Source organism: Quercus robur, chromosome 1, assembly GCF_932294415.1.
Source record: "Quercus robur chromosome 1, dhQueRobu3.1, whole genome shotgun sequence".
Lineage (NCBI taxonomy): Eukaryota > Viridiplantae > Streptophyta > Magnoliopsida > Fagales > Fagaceae > Quercus > Quercus robur.
This window is the reverse complement of record NC_065534.1, coordinates 23,222,573-23,248,225: the sequence shown is the minus strand read 5'-3', so window position 1 is coordinate 23,248,225 and position 25,653 is coordinate 23,222,573. Positions and strand designations below refer to the sequence as shown.

The window sequence follows — 25,653 nt, the reverse complement described above, 5'->3', positions numbered from 1 at the left end:
TTCCTGTTTTTATGAAGGCCCATACAAATAGTTATCGAATCGTGACATATGCTTAAGGCACAATCAAAGGAAAAAATAAATTACGCTTTAATTGTTTATTACCTTAAACCATACTTTTCTTTTACATTTTGCGGCCTAAAACTTTTTGGATAGATATTTTGCGAACTAAAACTATAATAATAATAATATATATTTTTTTTTAAATGGGGCCTTTATGGCTATATTTTACCTCCGGGCAGAGCGTCGATCTGACATAGACTCAGGCCGTTCTAACCAAATCGTGCAGGGGGTTAACCCCACTAAGGATGCCCACCAACAATTTGCTGTGGAGGTGACTCGAACCCAAGCCTGACAAGCAGGGCCACAAGCTCCTTATCACTGAACCAACCAACGTGTTGGCAAAAAATTGTTACTTGCAACGCTATCCCACGTAATCCACGAGAAAGAAAACTCTACAAAAATCCGTCACCTCTGATTGTGAAGTGGGAGGCGGGAAGGCCTACACTACAGTAATGACATGGTCGTGGTGGTACACCACGTCTGCAACGCACCATTATTATTCACCAAAAATATAAAAAATAACGAAGATGCCTATTTTTATATACTGTCTTGTTAACTTTAGCATAAGCGGCAATTTTGTGTGTTTCAGGTTCGTATAAGTCATTGCCTACCCTCCCTTTTGGTGATGCTGGTGGGTGCTCTCGCACTCGGTTGCTTGCTGTCTCTGCTTTCCCTTGCTCCACATTATTCCAACCTCATCATTCTTTCATTGAAAATCCTGTACCCTCTCTCTCTCTCTCTGTTTATACGTTTAGCACAACAGTTTCAAGAACAACATAATCAGGAACCACGCTTACGCTTTTCTAAAGGTACAATCTTTTTCTTTTATTATCTGCAAAATTCTCATATTTCTGCGCAAATTTGATCCTTTCTTTGTTCTGTAAGAAATTGAATCATCCTAATTCCAATCATCATTTCTTAAAAATCCCATCTTTATAATTTACCTCAATTTTCACATGTTTTCTTTGTTTTAAACACCAAATTTAGCATCATTCCTTTTCTGGGTTTTCGTTTTTTCTTCCATTCATTTCAATATAAATTCTACCAAACAAGAGAATTCAGTATTTTTGGTTGATGATGAATATTGTTTTGAGCTTGAAAATTTTTCCTTCAGGATCGAAAGTTTGAGAATTGTTGTAAAACAGAATGGGAAATAATGGAAGCAGTAGTGCGAGCCGGCGGAGGCACCACCGTAGCCACCAGGGTCAGCCGTCTCCGCAGCCTGAAATAACCGAAAACAGATATGTGTTTGCTGCTGCCACACCCTACCCCAACCCTAACCCTCCCCAATACTACCAATACCCCGGATACTACCCTCAGCCACCGCCCATGGTGGGCCCTTATCCGCCGCCTTATCATGTGGGTGGTGGGGTCTACCCGGCCCCCGGCAACTGGGTTAATGGACCGCCCCCTTATGGTCCTGGTGCAGTCCCCCACCACCCAGTTACTCCATTTGTGGAACATCAAAAGGCAGTGACTATTAGGAACGATGTGAATATTAAGAAGGAGTCTCTGAGGCTTGAACCGGATGAGGAGAATCCTGGACAGTTCCTTGTTGCCTTCACGTTCGATGCCACTGCACCTGGAAGGTAATGTTAATATAATGCTTTGAATTTGGTTTTTGTTAAGTATCATATGATAGTGAATTGTACATGTGGAATCAATGTAGTTTTGTTAATATAGTTTTAGAGTGAATTTTTTACCCTCCTAGATGGGAACATTGGGAAGATAATTTCAGAATATGGATTGATCTTTAGTTGTAATGTGAATTTAAACAGTTGGTTCATTTCATTTTGGATATAAAACTGATGAATTTTTTGCAAATTATAGCCTAATTTATTGTATGGATTATGGTTTGTGAACTTATTTGTTAATGATAAGTGTTACTTGGCTTCTATTGAAACTTTTCTGTTGTTAAGACAAAAGCCCAACATTACTTGATAATTATGTTTTACATAATTTCCAGGTCTATTCTAGAAATGTGATACAATCTGCTTTACCATGAAATGTTCTATAATTTGGAGTCTCCTTTCGGAGGTGCAGGTTTAGTCATTGTTTGGGCAAATTCACCAGCCATTGGAAATTGTGAAACTGGTATATTGTTTTTGCACATTCCACACATAGATCTTTGTTTTGATATGCTGATTTGCTTAGCCGTAGTTGTACAGCTATTGTGATATGCTTATATATCTATTTTTCATTCCGCCACCATTAGATAAATTAAGACCTGCTATATGTATAGTCTTAATGCATTTGTGAACCTCTTTCTTTTCTAATGGTTGCTTTTCTTCTTCTCTGTAACAGCATTACAGTTATGTTTTTCGCTAAAGAAAATGAAGACTGTAACCTTACAGCTACAAAGGATAGCCTGCCTAATTCTAACACCATCTCTTTTCAGCAAGGTCTAGGCCAGAAGTTTAGACAACCTTGTGGAACTGGAATTGACTTCTCGAAGATTGAGGAGACCGAGTTGACAGATTATGGTGATATAGAGATTTACCCACTTGTGGTTAAGGCTGAAGCATACCCATTGACCAATAATGAATCAGAAGGAGATCCAGTTAGGAATTCTCAGATCACCAAGGCTGTGTTTGAAAAGAAGGAGAATGGTGAGTACCAGGTGCGGGTGTTGCAACAGATCCTGTGGGTGAATGGGATGAGGTATGAGCTGCAGGAAATTTATGGAATTGGGAATGTGGTTGATGGTGATACAGAGGAGAATGATTCTGGGAAAGAATGTGTTATTTGCTTGTCAGAACCCCGCGATACAACTGTCCTCCCATGCCGACACATGGTATGTACAGATACTACTTCCTCTCTATCCCCTTCCCTCCCCTCTCTTCCTTCTAATGAAAAGAGGTAGGATCTGTCCTACTGATTACATTGCAGATATGAAGCAGACCAGATTAGTTTTTTATGTCTATTGGGCTGAAAATTGCTTTCAATTTTTGTGAACAGTTTATTAGACTTGCAAAGTCTTAGAGAGAGAAAATTCACTTCAGAAGTTCATGTGTGTGTGTGTGCACATGCGTATTAAGTGCAATTTTTTTTCTTTGGTGAGATCAATTGTGTAGACTTCAATTCTTGAACATGGATAGATGTGCCGATGGCCCACTTTGCGTACCCAATTTGAGTTGGCTTCAGCTTGATATCAGTTATTTTGTTTGGGTACTTCTTGCAATACATATAGAATTGTTTATAGGAAATTCTTCTTTTGGATTCAGAGCGTTGTCATGGGAAATCTTTTATTTAAATTTTTTTTATTTTTTTTTATGAATGAGTAGAATATTATTAGAAAGGGGAAACTGTTTTCAAAATTATATACACACACAAGATGAAGTTTGGGATGTGGTTAATTGAGCGACTACTTTCAAAAGAAAGTTGAGAGTTCAATGCCCTGTGAAGATGCTCACCTTTGGATGTTTAAATTTTTCAACTCTAGTACAGCTTTGAAAATATGAATATGAAGCAGGTCTGTCTTGCTTGTGTTGTGGCTAATTTTTGTCTTTGATAATGCAGTGCATGTGCAGTGGCTGTGCTAAGGCACTGAGCATCCAGACAGACAGATGCCCCATTTGTAGGCAACCGATTGAACGGCTCCTGGAAATCAAGGTGAGCAATGAACCTGAATCTGATGCTTAAGAAAAGTCTTCCGCCGATCAGAAAACTGTGAAGTTCTGTATAAGCTTGCCTGTTTTCACAATAATGGTTTACAAACGGGTGTGAAGATATAGCGACCTTGCATCTGTTTTAATCCAATGTTTGTATATGGGTGTTGCACTCAGAATAGTGTTGACGAGTTACCTCATATAAATGAAATTTTCCTGTTTAGTCAGAAAGGTGCATACATCTCTCTCTCTCTCTCTAGTCAAATAGTCTCCCAATAACTATTGCAGAGTTTTTTTCCAACTAGATTTACCATATGGTAACGCTTGGTACATAGTGTGTTAATGTTGTTGGTTTCTCCTATTTGTATTTCATTCACCTTATACTCTCTCACTTTCACTTCACACCTTATACACACTTCTATTTCTTTAGGCCAAGCTCAAACTTCTCTCATCACTTTCTCTCTTTATATTTCTTACCATTCCCCACTTACCACAAGCATAATAATTCGTTATCTGTGTTTTTTTTTTTTTTTTTCATGTGTACTTCTGGTGATTTCTTTACACCCATTCCACTGTTAAGTTCTTACCATCCCTCACCTGGCACCAGCATTGAGTATAGTAAGTTTCTTACTATCAAGAAAATCTTTTGCTGAAGTTTGTTTTTTTATTTTATTTTATTTATTTTTCACCCTTAGTTCTTAGTTTCCCTAGGCACCACAAGCTTTGTGACCCTATGATAATTTATTTATTTTTGTGTTTTATATTTTCCTTATCATTTGTTACCTTTTGATAAGATTTTTTTTTCTTTATATATATAAAGTTTGGTGATTTTTGTTTGTATGGATGAGATATATATATATATATATACACATATTGTATGGGCATCCTATGTTTCCATATATTTAAGTTTTGCTTTACTTTGATTCTCAAAAAAAAAAAATTTTTGCTTTAACTTATTAGGGAGATGAGAGAGAAAGTCGTTTGATGATTTGGTTATATTTAGAGGAGCAATTAACGCACCAATAAGAGCAAATGAGTTAATTCAAGCTGAGGAAACGGAAAAAGAAAAAAAAAGGTAAAAGAAGATTTAAAATAACATTAATAGGAGCATAAAAAAAATTAACTTCAGATAAGATAAAATAGAATGACCAAAAAAAAAAAAAAAACAAATGGTTATCTATCTCATTTTTAAGAAACCTACCAAATATAGAAAATTAAGATGGTTTCTCTTTCTCAAAAAAAGAAGGTTTTTCAAAAAATACTACAAAACATAGAAAAATAAGATAATTATCTAAAAATACTTATTAAAAATGACTTATTTTTTGAAAAAAGAAATGCTAGTTTACAACATTTTCACAACAAATTCTAGGTGACAAGTTGTTATTTGCTGTTATTAGTGAGTAAGAAAATCATTTCAATGATAGATTCAAATTAAAAACCTATAACAACTTATCACACGAGATTTGTTGTGAAAATGTTATGAATACGGCACTTCTCTTTTGAAAAACATTAATATCAAAACAAATAGAGCGCTTAGTTATAATATTCGTCATTGTTTACTTTATAAAAAAAAAAAAAAAAAAAAAAAAAAAAAAAAAAACAGCTATATCATAATTGCCTGGAACTTTAATGTATCAATAAATACATACGGTTCATTGGTGTATGTAATTGTAAGAAAGATGCATGGTACAAAATTAAGGTTTGTTTGGTCATGTGCATTATACATAACCTTTGAACGCATATTATTTTTTTTGCTGTCACATACCCTACAAATAATAATTGTTGTGCTGCATATAGAAAAATCTTTTTGATTCTCCAAAAATAAAAAGAGAAGATTTTATCGTCTATTGCCTATTTATGAAACGAGAGAAAATGAATTTTTTTTTTTTTTTTTGAGAAACAAGAGAGAATGAAATGTATATGTGTAATTTTAAACCATCCTCATGAGATGTGACAATAAGCATATAATAAGTACCTTTTATTTTGTGGAGGAAAAGTATATATTGTACCCGTTTGGATTCAACTTAATCCTGCGTCTATGTTTTGCAACAACGTTTTCAGTCTCTTTTTTTTTTTTTTTTTTTTTTTTTTTTTTTTCTGCGCGTGAACAGTGATTTTACTGTACAGGGGACAAAAAACATTATTAATACACTGTTCACGCACTGTTTATGAGTCCCACGACACTATTCACACATTTAAAAATTATTTTACTACAGTGTTTTCAGTTTTCAATTTCAGCAACAATAAGTTCAATCCAAATAATTGACCATTAAGTACCTATTACTATTCTCTCTCGAAAAAAGTGCCTATTACTACATTCTCAAAAAAAAAAAACCCTATTTCTACCATGAAGAAAAACATAATTAAATGCAGGACTTAATAACTTGAATATTGGATAGTATTATATGCACAATGTGCACGAAAACTTCTATAAAAGGAAAACAAATCCTTTTGTTTTTCCCTTTTTTTTTTTTTTTTTGAGAAAGTAATAATAAAATGTCTTGAATATGACAATTAGGATGAAGCTTGCGAATCATATAGTTTATGGTCATTAAAATGAGGTGTGCCTAAAAAATTAAATGTTCTTAATTCTACAATTTATTATGGCATGGCTAACAAATATTTTCCCATCACCTGTAATGGACAGATTTACATTCATGACTCCTCAAATTTATTTAAATTTAATTAAAGACAAAATTTTAGTAAAAATATATTAATAGTCTCAAAATTTTATCAATCACCTTTTCTTTTTTTGGTAGTTTTTAAATTTATTTATTTATGTACAGCTTTTAAAAAAAAAAACTTTGCACCCAAACAGACCAAACCAATACATATGCTGCATCCATTTGGATCCAGATTGGGTCAAAATGGCCAAAATGGAGTAAGATAATGAACCACCTTTTAGTCCTAAAACTCTTAATGGCCATTTGGTACATGTGTTTAAACACGTGTTTTTAGTTTTTAAACAATATTACACGTAGGGGTGTCAACATTCAATCCAACCCGCAAACACGACACGAACCCAATACGTGTTTTTGCGGGTTAGGGTTGAGCCTTAGCGGATTTAGGTCATAAAAAAGTTGACCTGAATGCAACACGATAAAAACAGGTCATAAGAGGGTCAACTTACATGACCCGCAATAAACACGTTTAATATGTCATTTTATTTGTGTCAACATAAAATGAACCATTTAACACAACTTGTTTATCAAACAAATATTCATTGTATTTTAGATTTGTCAAATGTCTTTTATATCCAACCTATACTTTAAACTTAAAATGAAAAGTGAGTAATTACAAAAAACTTACGGGTATAATTGAAAATTGAAACTTTGCATACCCTAATATAATTGAAAATTGAATCATATTATTTTAAACATGGGTTGAAACTTGAAGTGTATACACTACTTTTGGGATATTAAAAATTATTTATTTCTAGGTGGATGTTATATTTAAATATTAAACAAATTGAAATGAGTTGTGTGATTGTGTCACATTCTTGTCATCCCAATACGACATATTTATTAAGTGTGTCAAGTAGGTCGGGTCAAGTCAACCCACCTCATCAACAAATCGGGTTAGGATTGAAGAATCATGACATGATTGTTAAATGAGTTGGGTTAAGGTTGAGCTATTTAGTTAAATACCCTTACCCCAACATGATATGAATTCGACATACTAACCTAAATTGACAGCCCTAATTACACATTTTTTTTCCCACATTTTTTTCACCACACGGATTCTTAAAAAATACAAACAGCAGCGACGCGTGTAAAAGAACGTTACCCAACGCCCTAAAGGTAAAAACCGAGGCAATGGAACCAGGACCAGCAATGGCGGCTTCTCCAAATAACGAACTCTCTCCAATCGAAACCCTAAACTCTCCACCGTCCACTCCTCCCCAAATGGACGGCCACGAGTCCACCTCCACCACCACCACTACCACTACCACCACCACCACCACCACCATCACCACACAATCCCAACTGGACACCAATCAAGAACCACTCTCCAATCCTGAATCATCAGCGGCAGCATTGCCATTGCCGTTGCCAGTGCCAGACGACGCCGTATCGGGCGAGAAGCGAAAGCGAGAGGAGGAGCTACCGCCGCTGTGGAAGACGAGCCTCTGCTCCTACTTCAGGCGCGACTCAGGGTCCTGCAGCCACGGTGACGCGTGTAAGTACGCGCACAGCGAGGAGGAGCTCCGTCCGCGCCCCGATAACACGTGGGACCCGACCTCTGAGCGTGCGAAGAAGGCCATGAGGTCTGAGACGACGACGACGATGACGAAGAAGAAGAGCGAGGTTTACGAAGCGGATATCATGATGACTGAGTCGCTCGTTGATGATGACGATGACGACAACAACAATGGTGATGATAATAATAATGGCGGCGGTGGTTGCTTGGACCCTGAGCTTAGCAAGTGCTTGGTTCATTTGCCTAGGAAATGGAACTCACAGAATCTGACTAGCTTTCTTGGTGAACAGGCAAGTAAGGGTTTTTGGTTTTCAGGTTTTGTTGTTTCCATGCTTATAGCTGAGTTCAATTTTGTAATCCACTTTTTGTTAGAATAATGGCTAAATGATTAGAGCTTATCGTGTTTGGTTGCTTGGAAAATGTGGAAATGTGCAAACTGAACGTGCTTAGTGAAGGTGTACTTGTAATGTGAATTAGAAGAAGTTCAAATTCTTTTGATAAATTGAGTGATAGACTAATGACATATGCTACCCATTCAACTTATGGACTTTGTAGTAGTATAATTTTCAGTAACCTTTTGTGGGAGATTGCAAAAACTTCAGTGAACAATTTGGCTGAATTTGTTTTAGGTTTCTATAGATCAATCTTGAGTTAAAAGATAGCGAAAAAGAGGAAACAAAGGGAAAAGGTTACATAGATAGTAGATTGTGAATACAAGAAGAATTGGCATGTGAGATGAGCCTATACTGGTGCTTCTCTACTGATTGGTTTAAACTTTAAACAGCTGTATGTTTTGCCATGTACAAGAAAACTTAGCATATGTGATATATGAAAAACCGATGGCATTCGTGTGTGATGAGCCATAATCAAAGGAAACCTCTTAAAAAAAATTTTTAGCTTAATTCTATGTGTTGGTCCTCCCTTCTTCAACTGCAGTCACACCCTTCCTGAGCATAATTCTTTTTTGATGTAATTCTTTAGGCTTGTTCGTGTCTATCGTACATGAAGTAGTCTTTATTTAATAAAATTGTTCTTACCCATCACAAAAAAGAAAAAGGAAAAAAAAAAAAGAATTGGATGGAGGGCAAGATTGTGTGTTAAGGCCCCTCAATGTGTCCCTTTCTTTGGCTGGACCGTGGCTTGGGGGAATATCCTAACATATGAGAATCCTATTAAGCAAGGCTATATGCTATTAGGGTGGTGTTTTATTTGTTGTTGTAAAATGGGGAGACAGTGGATCATCTGCTGTTACATTGTTCTGTTCTGTTGCATTCGTGTTGCGGAGTTTTGCATTTAGATCTTTTGGGATTCAGTGGCCGTTATTGGAGAAGGTTATTGACCTATTGTTTGGTAAGCATTTGTCGGACATTTGGAATTTAGTCCCATAATGTTTGATATGTGGACAATTTGGTGGTAATGAAATTGTTGTACATTTGAGGATACGGAAACCACAGCAACCCAATTGGTAGCTTTGTTTTGTGGTTTTTTATGTGATTGGTCTTGAGCATGGGAATTCACTAGTATGAATTCATTCCTGAATTTATAGTCGTTGTCTCATTGTACATAAAATTTATTCTGTTCTATTCTTTAGTCTTCTTTATGTCCTTTGTACATGGAGTAATCTTTTTGCAATAAAACATATCTTACTTATTAAAAAAAGGGTTGTGTGTATAACTTACCAATTGGAAGAAAAATTGTTGGCATATCTGTCATATGGTTTGTTAAAAAATAACATATTATTGAAGTTAATGATTTGGTTGGGAATATTTTTGCATGACATTAGCACTCTTTAGGGAAGTAGAGTTAGTGAAAAGCTTTTCAATCTTACCAAATTTTTTTTTCTTCTCTTTAGATGTTTCGGTTAGTTGATTACAAGTCATCTATGACTCTTCCCATCTTTAGTGTGTGATAGAAGAGATACTGGAAATTTAAAAGTTCTTTTCTTTTTCCAGGGAGTTCAGTTCAAATCTGTGAAGAAAAAGAAAGGCATGACTGTAGGTTTTGTGACTTTTGAAAATGCAGAACAATTGAAAACTGCACAGGAGGTATGCCGTGTTTATTGTGTATGTAATTAGTACATCAAACTTGCTATAAATATGCTCACTGGCACTAATCTCATTGCAACAGGAATTGAAAGGAAAATCTATTGGCAACAAAATTTTAAAGGTTGCTGATGTCATTCCTCGATCATTTGATAAGAAAATTAGATCAACAGTGGCTCTCCCTTTAAACGGACAACAAACTGGGGAACCTTCATTGGATGGTGAGAATGCAGGGGTCTCTATATCTTCAAATGGGGTTGAGGATGGTGATACAAATGATGATGAGAAACATGGTTCAACAGTTGATGGCTCTGTTGCAAGGGCAAGAAGCGTCCGCGATGTTGTGACTCCCCTTGCTCATATGCCTTATAGTGATCAGTTGGAGCACAAAAAGACCTCCCTTATGCAAAATCTCAAAAAACTTGTTAGAAACACTTTTTTCTGATCATATAATCTGTCTATGATTGTTTTAATGTCAATTTGATTGAAGAAGAATTTCTCAGCTAACTGAACTATTATGATTTCTTGTGGCAGACTAGAAATGCACGTAAAGCTTGTCCCCATGGTGTTTCACTTCCAGAATGGATTCTCAAATCTAGGGAAATAGGTACTCTTCTTACTGTCAATAAAAATTCCAGAAAGCATGATGCCACAGAGCTATTCATTCAATATTTTTTCGAGTTGATAGGTGCTGGATGGGGTTGCTTATGACATCACTGACACTCTTAATTGCTCCATCTTTGTTGACCTCACAGAGCCACAGTCGTGTTTCTTTCATTCTATTGAAGCAAGATTCGCTGTATTTCAAAATGTTTACTTATAAAAAAAAGAAGAAGAAGCATGATGAGTTATTATAGTGGCTCACATGTCCGTTATTGTTCTTTTCCTTGTCTTTTGAACCCTGCAGGTGGTCTTTCATGTGAACTACAGGGCATACTTGAATCACCCCTTGTAAATGGATATCGAAATAAGTGTGAGTTTTCGGTTGGATATTCTCTACAGGGCAAAGCAACAGTGGGATTTATGCTCGGTAACTTTAGGTACTTTCCATTTGCTCAGTGTTTGGAGTACTTATTGGCATTTGAATAGTTTACTAAAGAAACTTCTCAGGGAGGGCGTGACAGCAGTTGAAGAACCGGTGGATTGCCCAAATGTTTCAAGAATTGCTTGCAAATATGCTTCTATCTTTCAGGAATTTTTGCAACAATCAGAATTACCAATTTGGAACAGATTTAAGAATATTGGATTTTGGCGTCAATTAACGGTATATATGCTGTTTCCAGAGCTCTAAGTTCTGGAAATTTAATCATAATTATTGTTGCTGCCATGCAGCTTTTGAGTTACTGATAGAGAATGCTTACTCTTCTGTTGATACATGCCTAGAAATGTAAACATTACTGTCATTCTTTACATAAGCATTCTGTGTCATAATTCATGTTTCAAGGTTCGAGAAGGAAGGACCCCTGGGAAGGTTGTTGACGTTGAAAATTCTGATGCCAGCATTTCAGAGGTCATGCTTATTGTTCAGGTTAGTGCCTAATGAACTTGTCTAATAATACTATAGTTTTTTTTTTTTTTAATAAACCTTTTCAATTAGTGAAATTCCTATTAGCCATGCATGTCTGAAAGCTCCACAATGCTGTTAGAAAGAATGAACAGAGAAGCCACATTAGCTCATACTGGTGCAATTGGTCACTTGTATGGCAGATGAAAATTTTCATTTCAAATGTCAATAAACTGGATCGGGTAGCTTACAAATGATATGAATCATGATTTTACTTGTAAACCTTTCATTTTATAGCCATTTCCCTTCATATCTTGGTTATGTAGGTTTGCTCTGTGGGCCTTGATGATGCTGTTGTAACTGGTGAATTTGAGAGGCTGGCTCAAGCATTTGCTGCAGGAGCTATTGCAAATTCTCCATCTTTGCCTCTAACAGCTTTGGTTGTTCAGGTACTAGCTGCTTGCCATAAATTTTCATTATTGGAGAGGTTTATAATTTGTCAGCCTTCTAGATACTTGGTGCTTTAACATTCTGGCAGGAATCTTGAAATGATTTTACAAACATGCTCTGTCTAATTGTAGCACATTGTGGTTTGTAGTGGATATGTCCAATCTACCTGTCATAAATAGCCTTATGTCACAGGGCCCAAGAAAGAGGAAAAAACCAAACTGTGGCGGAGTCGAGGCAGCATGGTGATATTTTTTCTAGTTTATAATGCTCTTTTTAATTTCTAAATGCCTTGTGGTTGGTTTTCATACAGGATCACCAAGGAATATCAAATGCTGCACCAGCTGATGCTCCATTGCGCCAACTGCCCATTCCAAAGGCTGCTAGTCCTAAACTGGAGACCAATGATGTTGCAGAGGCTAGAATTCGTGACTGTATAAGCAATCTTCAGTTCTGTATATCTCCCACAGCTTTTTTCCAGGTTTGGATCTCAGATTCTTGTGCATCCCTTTCTCAAGAAAATAGTTTTGTTAGTGGCATTTAATATTTCCCTAACTGTATTGCAGGTTAATACTCTTGCTGCTGAGAAGCTATATTCACTTGCTGGGGATTGGGCTGGTCTGGGTCCTGATACATTGCTATTTGATGTATGCTGTGGTACTGGAACAATTGGGCTGACTTTAGCACATCGTGTTGGAATGGTAATAGTAACCAACCCAGTTCCTGCATTCTTTCTTCTTTTCAGACGTGATCAGGATTGTAATTGTTCAGTGCCCTAAGCAAATCATGAGTCTCCCATTTTGGAGAAAAAAGAATATAAGTAAAAACATAAATGTTGCATTGGCTGATTGAGATTCATACCATAGAAAACCGGTCCATGTTAATTCCTTTCTTTCTTTCTTTTCTTTTCTCAAAAGGTTTAATTTGTTTTGGCTTTAATTTTCTACCAGGTTATTGGCATTGAAATGAATGCTTCTGCAGTTTCAGATGCTTATAGGAATGCTGAAATAAATGGCATTAAAAACTGTAAATTTGTTTGTGCAAAGGTGAGTTTACAATTTTCCTCTTTAACTTGGTTTCCATTTGTAAACCTAACAAAGAAATCACAAGAAAGAAATCCATTCCCATTTATAGTTCTATTAGGGGTTGTTTGAATCTTGGATTCCCAGAATCCTGGATTTCTAAAACCATATTTTTGGGAATATAGGATTAATGCATTCAAGTCATTAGTTGTATTCCTGTTAGATTCTTATGAAGGTAAAATTTTAATGTTTGGATAGATAGTAACATTCCCAATAATAATTACAACTTTTACCCTGAATTTTTAAAAATACCCATTTGCATTATATAGCATATGAAAATAGATTCTCTAAATTCTTCTTATTTTTTTATTAAGTAAACAAATCTTTCAATAAATTCCTCAATTATATATAATATTCCATAGTGCATACCCAAACATATTCACAGTGCATACCCATTCAAAGTGGAAATCACGTTTCCATGAAACATAGGAATATGATACTTGTGGGAATGTGACAATCCCAGAATTGTTGAAAATATCCATGTGCATTATATAGGAATATGAAAATACATTCTATAAATTTTTCTTATTTTAAAAAATAACCATGTGCATTATATAGCATATGAAAATACATTCTATAATTTTTTTTCTTAATTTTTTGATAAGTAAACAAAATTCTAAATAAATACCTCACTTTAATGTAAATATTCCAAAGTGCATACCCAACCATATTCACAATGCATAACCATTCAAAGTGGTAATCACGTTTCCATGAAACATAGGAATATGATACTTTTGGGAATTTGACAATCCCAGAATTTTTAAAAATACCCATGAGCATTATATAGCATATGAAAATACATTATATAAATTTTTCTTATTATTTGATAAGTAAACAAAATTCTAAATCACTTTAATGTAAATATTCCATAGTGCATACCCAAACATATTCACAATGCATACTTATTCAAAGTGATTATCATGTTTCCATGAAACTTAGGAATATAATGCTTGTGGGAACGTGACATTCCCAGGATGTGTTGTGCAATTGAAGAACTAAATGTGGTAATCTCATTAACTTCCTAGAAAGTAATAGGAATTTTCAAGACTCCACAAACCAACTGGCCCCTTAGGAGTTGATTAAACAACTTTAAATTTGATTTTTGATTTTTAATTTGGTTAGGCTTGTCGTCGTTGCTTGTATTAATTGTATCACATGTTTGTTGTATGTTTTCCATTGATGAGGCAACAGGCAGAGGATGTGATGGGATCACTATTGAAAGAGTACCTAAATGTGCCTCAGAAGCCTGATGAGATTTCAAATACTTCTGAAAATAGTGACAAAGAAAACGCTACTGCTGGAGAGAAAGATACCTCAATTGATGCTGTACTAGACCTTGAAGAGAGCTCAAGCTGTGATCTTATAAATAACAAAAGTGCTTCTGGTTGTTCAGAAAATGAAGAGCAAGAAGCTGGAAGCCAACTCCAGAAGAATTGCACTTCTGAAAGTGAAAATACTTCTGTGCAGCAGTTTAAAAATGTTGTTGCTATTGTTGATCCTCCGCGTGTTGGACTACATCCCATTGTAAGTTACATGCTTCATACGTGCAGTTGAATCTAATCTCCTTTTTTACCAAAAAAAGAAAAAAGAAAAAAAAAGATCGTCAACACCTCTATTCATTCTATTATTACAAATGCCTTGGTTGCTTGATAATCTAAAAAATTCTTTAAATTTTAGAGCTTCCCGCATGGCTAAAGATTAGTTTAAGGCTTCCCTGGACTTAATAATAAAAAATAAAAAATAAAAAAAAAGGATTAGTTTAAAACTTCCCTGGCTAGAAAGTCCCCTTGCCGCCAACCAAGTTGTTTCTGAATTTTCAACTTTTATGGGATACATAGAATTTTCTATTCCTTCTTACTCTTACACCAACCAAGTAGGATCATTGGATTTCTTAGGTCATAAATTATCAATATTTTGCTTGACTTAATTTAAATGGAGGTTGGGTTCTAACCTAAAGGTCCAGGTTAGAAAGTAAAATATCACGTGGAAGCACCTAGTGTATTGTTGAATAAGTGTTTAGACGGATCTGGAATCTACAGCACTTTTATGATTATTATGATCAAGTCAGCTTTGTCGTTCATCATGCTTAAGTCATATACAATACTTTTTGTCTTTAGAGTCCTTTACTCATGCTCAGATACAGCATTTCGTCATGCATGAATTCCCTTTTCCTTCAATATCTCATAATTAGAGTTATAAAGGGCCCTGCCTTGGTTCCCCTGGATTACTTGATTCACAGTTTTGGCAAGTGGGGTCGTGTATCTGTAGTTTACTTCCCAAGGGTGGGTCCAAAGGGCCCTGCCTTGGTGAGATTCCACGTTATAAAAAAATTTGAGTTTAAAGAAAAGGTTTTTTTTTTAATTTTTTGGTTTGGGGGGTGGGGTGGGGGTCGGTGGTGGTGTGGTGATAGCACATGCAAATAGATTCCAGAAGCTGTTTTCAGAAAACTACCATCATTAGGCTGGGATTGGTGCCATGAGAATAGTACCAATTAGGCTGCAATAAACATGTATAAGAACTTACGGGCGGTTTTGCCTTTTTGGACGGGAGACATCTTGTAATTTTGGACTAGATATCTTTTGCCCTCAAACCATAATACTCAAGATGCTTACTCTTGTTTTATGGGGATGCAGGTGATAAAAGCTCTGAGAATGCATCCTCGTCTGCGGAGGCTTGTGTTAGTTCCCAACTGATATTCTGTTTCTCATTTTTCATATCTTATATTCAATGTGATTCAATTTTGAACCTGTTTGGTGCAGTTACATTTCCTGTAATCCTGAAAGTTTAGTGGCAAATGCTATTGAACTTTGCACACCATCTCCTGAGAGTATTGAGAAAGGGAATAAAAACAACCGGGGATGGAGAAATATGAGTAGTACCAGTCTAGCACGGCACAGAGCCAAGTCTATGCCACCTTCAGAGCCTTTCCAACCTGTAAAAGCCATGGCTGTTGATCTTTTCCCACATACTGTGCACTGTGAACTGGTGATGCTCCTAGAAAGGTAGGTATGAACCAAAAGACTTGCTAAAGGCTTAGATGAGTTCTTATTACCCACAAACTTAGATAGTAAAAGTTTTTACATTTACCAATTTTGTTATGTTGTTGTATGCGAATTCGATCAACATAATTCCGCCTGCTTTCTTCCATTTAACTCATCAACTTATTACCAACTTGGTTGGTTTTTGTGATCATTAATACAATTAACAGATTATAAGTTTGGTAATAAAAATGATGTGCATGCCCATATTTCAATGCTGTCGTGGGTATCAGGCCCTGGGCTTTGATTCTGGATTTGGTTGGATGCTATATAAGCCTGACCTGCTTAAACAGCTTCACCCCCTTTTGGATTTACTCTAAGGTGTCCACAGTTGAGTTGGCGCTTTAATAGAGATCACCCACATTTGATCATCATTTTGACTTGAATTAAATATTTTTTTTAAAAAGAAAAATAAATGAAACTACACAAAAATGATACACAATCTTTAGTGGACCTTGATAATGTAATTTTATGGATCCCCCCACCATCATTCAAGAGGATTGGGTGGATTTTGGTAGTGACGTTTGGTCACTTGATAAGATATGCATGTCATGTGATACATACTGCCACTGCCCACTGCCACAAGCCCACAGGAGTATTACTGCACCTCTTTATTTTTGCAAAGTAATTTGAACTTTTGAAGAGACTAGTAGAATATTAGTATTATAAATTTTTATCCTTAAGTTTACACACCCGGTGGGTTTGAAGCCACGAATATTAGTGTCAATTAATTATATATAGTGCTCATTAAACTATTCAGACCAAGCAATGCCAATGCTTTTTATCATTTTTTTGTGGTACGACTTCGTTGTTACCTGATATTGCAATGTGCTGTCTTTGTCTGAATTTCAACTGAAGCTTTATGGGTTTCTTTCGATTTCAATGGTAGTGGAGACAGGTAATGCTAGGCCTGTCAAGCAAAATAGTATCTGAAACTGGAAAGAATGTTGTCAATTTACACCTTTCTCTCTCTCTATCTCTAGGCCAGAGTGCCAGACTATGCTTTATTTTTCAAATATAAAAGTTGGTCTGGCTTTGATATTGAATGCTTTTGACCTGCCTAAATTTAGAGCACCTTTTAGGTTTGCGTTTCCTTCAACGGCAAAAAAAATCCCCATGCCTACTTTAACCGCCAAGACCAAATACATTGGATTGGACCATGTCACTCACCCGTAACAGGATGTACTTCCTCCTGTCTGAGTGTTATCCTTTTGCTTTCTCTTCTTTTTAGATCCCTAGGCGACACAGGAGACAGGACATGCGAGTAGTTCCCATTGGTCTTCCGTGCATTATTAGAAGAGAAAGAATTGCGTACTTCTTTTAAATCTCAAAAATTCTCAAATCATTCTTTTTATTTGAATGGTCACCACAATTGTGCCACCTCAAAAAGTTGAAAATGTCTAAACCGATTCTTTCCATATCTCTTACCCAAATTTTATATTTCAATTTTTTTTAAATATATTGTTCTAAAATTAACCATTACTAGTCCTACAATTGAAAGTGATTGCTTTTTATATCTTTTCTTTTTTTCTGAATAATTGCTTTTACTTCTTGGTCAAACTAAAGGCTATTATGTTATCACTTCGTTAGACATTTTAAGAAATAAATAAAGCAATCGTTTTAAATTTGTTAAGGATTAAAAGTGAAGCGTGGGTTTGGATTCAGCGTTTGCTAAATCCTGCGTCCACGTTTTTTTTTTTTTTTTTTTCTTCGCTTTCATGTGTTTAAGGAGAGACAGATTTTACTGTTCAGAGACAATTTTTATTGTTTATATACTGTTTCGTCACTGTTTATCACTGTAGCAGTACTGTTCATACATTAAAAAATATTAAAAATGGATCTCACGACACTATTTACACATTTAAAAATTATTTTGCTACAGTGTTTTCAGTTTTCAGTTTCAGCAACAATAAGTTCAATCCAAACGAACCCGAAGATTTCAAATATTACGTATGAACTAAAAGTAGTCGCATTGAAGTTGAGGTTCGGGTTAAAGCTACTTCTAAATTAAAGGTTAAAGATCAATAATGTAATTTGTCTAAAACAAAAAATTTGAGTTGGATTTATTTTTCATTTTAGGCAAAAACATGATTATTTTTATTAGAAGGGATAATAAGATTTTAAAGTCACCACGTTTACTTCATTTAGGGTCTGTTTAGGATTCGCTTATTTTGCTAAAATTGATTTTTTTTTTTTTTTTTTGAAAATACTGTAGATAAAAGTAAAAATTAGTAGAAATAGTATAGTGGGATTTAAAAATAGTATCGAAAAGTATAATGGGACCCATGAATAATAATAAAAATAAGCTGAATGTTAAAATAAGCTGACAAAATTAAGTCATGCTTAACACACACTTAATCATGCAAACACTTGAGATGAAGGATACTGAGGGTCTGTTTGGATACTACTTATTTTGTTGAAAACTGAAAACAATAAAAAAATAATAATAAAGTTACTGTTCACACGTTTGGCACTGTTCATTAGCCTAAAATCACTGTTTATGGACAATGAATAGTGCTAGACGCGTGTCCAGGGAAAAAAAAAAAAACACAAAAAACGTAACGCAAGAAACACAATACCCAAACGCCACCTAATTTGTTTACATTGATAGAAAGGAAAGTTATATATAAAATAAAATTAAAAAAAAAAAAAAAAATCATTGAGGTTAACATTATCTTCCCGAAAATTGTTCTAATTTTGAGTATGCTCTCCCTTGTCTCTGTTTCCCGTTGAACATGGTCCTCACATTAGGTTTATTTGGCTAACTAATTTTAGCTGATTTTATTAAGTACTAATTTTTTTTCTTCAAATTTTATATTTTTTATTTCTGATTTTTTTATTAAAAAAAAATCCAAACTCAGAATAGCACTTCTCTTTCTCCGACCGTACCCGGTACTGTCAAGTATGAAGGACCAAAAGTCACAGCCACTTTGTGGGTTTTTATTTATCCCACTGAGTTATTGATTATTTTTACAGTGACGTCAATTTTCCCTCTGCACTTGGAGCCCTTTTTAAATTTATAAAAAAATTGACGCATTAGAAATTGTAAAACCTACCAGAGTCCAGACTATATTACCTAGAATAAGGAGATAACTTTTGTTCTTTTTTATTTATCACTTAATTGAGAGTATGTTCTTCTAAAATCTATAAGAGGGTCCTTAAAAATGTAGAATTTAGCACACCAAAAAATTATTTTTATCTATTTTAACATACAACTTAACAATACACCATACATCTCTCCTTCTATTTCAACATACAATATATCAAAATAATATAAACAACCTAATAAAAATTCATTTCATTATCTCTCTCTCTACGTCTGAACCCATAACTCTCTCTCTCTCTCTCTCTCTCAAGTTGCTACTTGTATAACTTTGACTATAACTGTCTTTCTCCCTATTGAGTTATGAAACAATCTAGTACTATATAAGTTACATATTGTTGATTTTGTTTAGAAAATTCAACTTTTTAAGATATACATTTTTTAAAGGTATTGAATTAAGAGATTTTTTTTTTTTTTTTTGGTAATTCCTGCTTACACCAAAAATCGATTGGTGACTTGATCCGATGATAAAAAAGCTATTATTAGGAGCAAACGCCATAGATTGATATTCTCTATAAAAAAAGTTTTTTTTTTTTCGAAACAACTCTTATTAATTTAATCTCTAGTGAAATAATGGTATTGAATTAAGAGATTTATTCATTAACTTTTTAAAGATGACTATAATTTGGAATGTCCTAGAATAGAATAAATGATCAATAATTTGAGGCCAATGTGATATTTTCTTATTCAACATATTTAAATATAGATAGAATTTGTGGATTTTAACCACATGTAGAAAACCCTTTTTTTTTTTTTTTTTATAATAATTCAATCATTTTTATATTTATATGTCTTCGTTAAAAATACCAAGAGTGCCAATCAATGACATAAAATATCAAATTTTATGGGATAGAGTATTATTCAACATAATTAATTGTGATAAATGCAACATTGTAACCCATCAATCATGTACCTTAACCTTGCAAGTTGCAAACAACCAACTATTGAAACCAAGGGGCTTGAGGCCTCATCAAACCAGATGTTGCAAGCATCTTTTGGAAAAGCAAAAGGCAGTTAAACTTAAACATTTAAACACCATTAAACAAAATCAGAATTTAAAGAAAATTCAATACAAAAATTCTAAAAAATCCTTGACCATCAAGATTTTCTTTGATCGAATCCCGACCTCCTTTTAAATGAAATAAACTAAAAAATCGAAGCTTCAGCTTCAGCCTTTTGCAATTTAAACCTACTGCACCAGCATGACTACTTTTTCTTCTTTCCTTTTTTGAGAAAGAGCACGACTACTTTTGGCCCCCCACAAAAAGGAATAATTATAAAATAAGAAAATATACTTCCTACCATTGCCATTGAAACTTTCTTTCAATATATTTTTTATAATAAATTGTTCCCTGTTTTTGTTAACAAACTTTGTTTCATTAATGAATACAAGTGGTTTGAAATTAAAAAGAACAAATATATATATATATATATATAATGCATACATTTTGATTTTGTAGTTCTTTCGAGAAGTTTGAAGCATCTCGCTAGCACAATTGTTCAAAGCATCTCAGTGCACATTTTGAAATAGAAATTATATGGGGCATCTGGACTCAGAATTTGCATCAGTTGCACCGATCTATAAAAAATTATTGATAATATATATATATATATATATATATGAGATAGGTTTAAGTTACACTTGATGTAACTCTACAGAATTACACACTTTTTAAACCATTAGATTTAAGTAAATCCAACGGTCAAAAAAAGACCTTTATTAATGCTAATATCCTAATTGATCTCATTTATTATCCCTTATTTAATACATTCCATACCTATCTCTAAACCCAAAAAAAAAAAAAAAAAAGTCTACGTCTTTCTCTCCTTCCTAATCACGTTTTTCTCTGCTCTCTCTTTCTCCTCCATTGCTTTTCTCCAACTCAATTCCATTGCCTTTCTCCTAATTCCAATCTCACCACCATGCTCCTTGCCTCATCAATGTGAACACTCCAGATCTTGTCTCATGATCATGAAGGTTGTTTTTCAACAAGAACCCGCTACAAACAAGTATTAGTTGCTTTAAAGAGAATTACTATTAATTAAAAATTTATAAAAAAATATTGTTCCCCACGTCTGTAAAGACCTGTGAACAACCACATTGAAACTTTCTCACTTATTTTTAAAATTTTTAATTAATTAAGTATTAATGAATTGGCTATCAAGTATAGGATAATATTAGTAGTAGAATATAAATAGTTGAAGCACTAAGCAAAAGCCATATCTGTTTCAATTTGCTTAACCAAACAAAACCCACGAGCTTCATTCAATTCTGATCAGAAAAAGAAAAAACTCTTTCTTTTTCTTTTCTTTTTTTTGAAAAAAACCTCTTTCTTTTTCTGTTCGTCTTCAAGAGGTTTTTTCTCTTGCTTTTCTTTCTTTTAATAAATTTTTATACTTTCTGTTTATTAATCAATTAATCGAGCCTTCTAATAAACACACAGGCCCTGAAATTATTTTTCATTTTTTTATATATATAATATAATATAATTCTATTTTGATTATTTTTAAATTTATGTTAATAAATTTTTTTTTCCTTCTGGGGGTATTTGATTTTGAGAGAGCTTGTTGTATTCTTTGTTTTTGATTCTTCAAAAGAATTTTTTTGCGCTATTATATATTTAGGTTTATAATTAAATAAAAAAATTTGGGTCTTTATTGTTTATATGCCAGATACTTTAAAATATATAGATTTTAATTTTCGTTCAAACTTTTGTGGGTATACGATATTGACAAAGGTAGTTCAATTTGAAATTAATTTTTGTTAATAATGAATTTATGTACTACTTTTTAGGTTTTATGTATTGTTTTATTTTATTTTTTTTAAAGACAAGGTTTTGATTAAATTCATGTTCTTGTTGTCATTGGTCTTATTATTCATGATTGTTTATGTCTGCAAGAAACTTGGAATACATATTATGCTGTGTCGAGTATAGTTTTGGGTTTGATCAATGCAGTGTTATTATGGCTCTTAATTAGTTGTCTGAGGAATAATTTTCCGTTTAATGAGTTGATTAAAGAAACTAATGCTTGTTTGTAGTGGGTTCTTGTTGAAAAACAACCTTCATGATCATGAGACAAGATCTGGAGTGTTCATGTTGATGAGGCAAGGAGCATGGTGGTGAGATTGGAATTAAGAGAAAGGCAATGGAATTGAGTTGGAGAAAAGCAATGGAGGAGAAAGAGAGAGCTGAGAAAAACGTAATTATGGAGGAGACAGAGACGTAGACTTTTTTTTTTTTTTGGGTTTAGAGATAAGTATGAAATGTATTAAATAAAAGATAATAAATAAGATCAATTAAAATATTAGTATTAATGAGCATTTTTTTTTTTACCGTTGGATCTACTTAAATCCAATGATTTAAAAAAGGTATAACTTGAACCCATCTTCTATATATATATTTATATATGTGTGTGTGTGGAGCATATATGCATACATGACCTTAAAAAAGGGAGTAATGTTATATAATAATCAATCAAATCTCTAGCGGTACTAAAGTCAATAAGGAGCACAAAAGAAAGAGATTAATGCAAAGATTAGCAAGCATCTGTATATCATGATTAAGGACACGGCTTCGGTCCAATATACTAATGCATTGAACACTGTCTACGTCCTAACGTCTCCAATACACTGATATGCAAGCTTTAACTCCATGATTAAAGGGTACAGGGTTCAATGAATCTTAGCTGCAGTAGATAATTTCGTTTAAAGGGTGATATTTTTAATTTTAAATATTTATTAATCTCCGTGCCCCCACCACTACGCTTTGCAAATTCTCTTTTCTGTTTCCCTCCTACAGTTGTAACTTTTCGATAATACTACAAAGAGACTATCAAATCGAATCAAAAGAGGCGGGCTTTGTTTAGTGCCCATGATGTGATTTTTTGACACGTTAATCATGATTAACTCAGACCACAACGTCTTTTTCCTTAGTTTTATTATTATTGCGAGATGAGCAATTCCCAACGAGAACTAGATAATGGGCATCTCAGACTCAGCTATAAGTCTTTTCTTTTCCTTTCTTTTTTTTTAATATATACAAATTTTAAATTTTTTTCCCATCATTGTTGGTCAGATAGCTCAATCATTTTTGAGAGAAGTTGCATGAATTAATATATGATAAAGTTAGTGTTAACGGTTGGTCTATAATTCTATATGAAAAATAATGTTATTCTGCTCATAACTTATAATTTGAACAACTTATGAAAAAAAAAAAAAGTGGGAGTTCTCAATACTATTCTTCTTTGATTTAAAAAATAAATAAAATCTAATCTTCTATCATTGGTCCAGACTCATCACATGAGATGAACTGTTACATTTAACTGTTTCAGATAAGTTTCAAATTGCATAGGCCTGTATAAAGTTGCATAAAAAGCATGCCCTAACTAAACGCGAGTCATTTTCATTGAAAAAAAAAAAAAAAAACAAAATGAGAGTCACACTAAATGAGTTTCATTCACACTAAAAGACGTGTCTTTATTTTTTGGTTCATATTCACAATTGTCATATTCTTATGTAAAGAGAGATGGTAATAAAGTTGTTCACAGTTTAGTTAGGTTAACTTTGACATCTCAATATTGTACAGTGTGGATGGAGGATGTTCCATCTTGCACTTTACCTTTTGTTCAGGCTGATTCGGCCGCTCTTTAGTTCATTTCAATAAAATTCTTCATTCTCAAAAAAAAAAAAAAAAGTTTGTGTCTTATAGTATTTTATAAGACTTTTACAACAAATTTTAAGTATTATATTGTTATTGGTTTTAATATAAATTTATCACTTAAATTGTTTTTTTTTTCTACCAATAACAACAAGTAACAATATGTCACCTAAAATTTATTGTGAAAGTATTGTAAATATAACATTTCACTTTTATTTATTTAATTGCTTTTTCAATATGTTCTTTCCTAACATTTTATATATATACATATATAAAGCAATGTTACATTAGCAAAAAATATTCAAAACATTGTTTACAATAGTTGAATTGATAAGTTTTAATCGGTTATCATTTAAATTCATTATTGACATTAGTTTATGAGTTATTTTTAAAAATATTTTATTAGGAGAATGATAAAATAATAAATATTGTTGAAAGTTTTTTATATTTCTCATAAAAATGATGTCAAAATTTTTTTATTATGTTTTATTAATCATTAACCTAAGGGTGTTTGTTATCATAACTCTTATTTTTTACCTACAAATCAACTATATATTATATAAGCAATTATCAAATTTTGTGTGTATATAGATTTTTTATTAGTTTATTGGTGAGTGCAGCATTTTCTAGGGTGTTGGTGTTGTCGTGCTGGTGGCATCCATTGAAATCCATACCCACATAGTGAAAATTATTAGTGGACTGCTTCCTTTGCTTGCTTTACGGTTAAAATTGGCAAAAGAAAAAGATTATTTGAAGGTTGGTCGGTCGATTTTCTATTTTTGGTTTTCGTAAAGCAAACAAACTCTCAGTTTCAATAGCTTATCCTATACAGAGTTATTAAATGCGCATTTGTTTCTTTTCATTTAATTACTCAACCGACGAACCGCCGTATTTTGTTTTGGTTTTTTTTTTAAAGAAAAGAATGAACACAACCACCATACTCTCACTCATTAATTCCTTATGCTCATTTGATGATGCATCACCCTTAGCCGCCGGGCATTTAGTTAGGTCAAAGGTATGAATTCATCTAGAACTTTCACCCTCGGATATTTTTTCAACAAGGGCAATGTTTATTTCATACTTTGTACACGCAATTTGTCAAACATCTATGTTCAGTTTAAAAAGTTTTGAAAGTAGTGTGGATTAGTATTTAGTCTTTCATTGGTTCAATTTTAGGGTGTCAAACCAAATTGTGGGCTCGATCCACTTATCCAAATTGCCCTGGCTAACCTGACTAATCTTCAGAAATCGATACCCGCAGGTCGATTAGTGGATTGTTGCATGAAAACCAACCAACTTGACTAATTTCCACCACCAAATCTCACCATTCTTCATTGGTACAAGTCTTTTTTCAGTCAGATATGGGTAGATCTAGTTGAGATCTTGATAGATCTAGCGAGATCTTACCAAATCCAGCCAGTTTCGGCCTAATCTCTCTTCTTCGACTCCAATTGACAACTAACTGCTACCCGAGAAGACATGACTTGCCCGATTTAACCCCTCTTTCTGGTCGATGGCGGGTCCAAATCTTGGTAACTCAAAATGATTGAGTTTAGTTATAGTTGGGTATAAACCCAATCTAGACTAACTCGTGGACAACCTCAGTTCAGTGTGTTGACTATTTGAGTGGTTTGGCACATGCTAAGAATTATTAAAATAGTAAATCATGTATAACCCGTTTTGTGCTGTATATGCTTGAGAGATAGCTTTAATAACATACAAATGGTGTGTGTAATTAAATATTCAAACGTTTAGCCTTTCATTGGTTCAATGTTGGGGTGTCCAATCAAATTGTGGGCTCGACCCACCTGCCCAAACCATTTGGGCTGACTCAACTGATCTCCAGAAATCGATATCGGCTAGTTCGATTGACGAGTTGTTGTATGAAACCAACCAACTTGATTGATCTCC

General features: G+C 33.8%; 2 protein-coding genes across 4 annotated transcripts; both read left to right on the top strand.

The window, feature by feature from the left end:
* The first annotated feature begins 601 nt into the window (after positions 1-601).
* Positions 602-3,899, top strand: LOC126725999 (probable E3 ubiquitin-protein ligase LUL2). Of its 2 annotated transcripts, none has more exons than XM_050431093.1 (4): positions 602-869; positions 1,206-1,649; positions 2,365-2,854; positions 3,580-3,899. In XM_050431093.1, the coding sequence occupies exons 2-4, from the start codon at positions 1,207-1,209 to the stop codon at positions 3,700-3,702; spliced, it is 1,056 nt and encodes a 351-aa protein (XP_050287050.1). In that variant the 5' UTR covers positions 602-869; position 1,206; the 3' UTR covers positions 3,703-3,899. The 2 variants fall into 2 exon arrangements, with proteins under 2 accessions (XP_050287050.1, XP_050287041.1); XM_050431084.1 differs by having other exon boundaries at positions 603-869; positions 1,175-1,649.
* Positions 3,900-7,432: 3,533 nt separating this feature from the next.
* LOC126725989 (zinc finger CCCH domain-containing protein 24) lies at positions 7,433-16,199 on the top strand. Of its 2 annotated transcripts, none has more exons than XM_050431075.1 (14): positions 7,433-8,162; positions 9,825-9,913; positions 9,996-10,334; positions 10,445-10,517; positions 10,818-10,950; positions 11,021-11,174; positions 11,355-11,438; positions 11,741-11,863; positions 12,175-12,342; positions 12,428-12,562; positions 12,812-12,907; positions 14,135-14,467; positions 15,577-15,620; positions 15,703-16,199. In XM_050431075.1, the coding sequence occupies exons 1-14, from the start codon at positions 7,484-7,486 to the stop codon at positions 15,947-15,949; spliced, it is 2,697 nt and encodes an 898-aa protein (XP_050287032.1). In that variant the 5' UTR covers positions 7,433-7,483; the 3' UTR covers positions 15,950-16,199. The 2 variants fall into 2 exon arrangements, with proteins under 2 accessions (XP_050287032.1, XP_050287024.1); XM_050431067.1 differs by having other exon boundaries at positions 7,434-8,158; positions 9,821-9,913.
* The last annotated feature ends 9,454 nt before the right edge of the window (positions 16,200-25,653 follow it).

Bases quoted from the DNA above. Each gene is read 5' to 3' on its own strand.
- LOC126725999 (XM_050431093.1), top strand. From the start codon at position 1,207: ATGGGAAATAATGGAAGCAGTAGTGCGAGCCGGCGGAGGCACCACCGT. The intron at 1,650-2,364 runs GTAATGTTAATA...TCTCTGTAACAG, and splicing joins GATGCCACTGCACCTGGAAG to CATTACAGTTATGTTTTTCG. The intron at 2,855-3,579 runs GTATGTACAGAT...TTGATAATGCAG, and splicing joins TCCTCCCATGCCGACACATG to TGCATGTGCAGTGGCTGTGC.
- LOC126725989 (XM_050431075.1), top strand. From the start codon at position 7,484: ATGGAACCAGGACCAGCAATGGCGGCTTCTCCAAATAACGAACTCTCT. The intron at 11,175-11,354 runs GTATATATGCTG...TCATGTTTCAAG, and splicing joins GATTTTGGCGTCAATTAACG to GTTCGAGAAGGAAGGACCCC. The intron at 12,343-12,427 runs GTTTGGATCTCA...ACTGTATTGCAG, and splicing joins CTCCCACAGCTTTTTTCCAG to GTTAATACTCTTGCTGCTGA.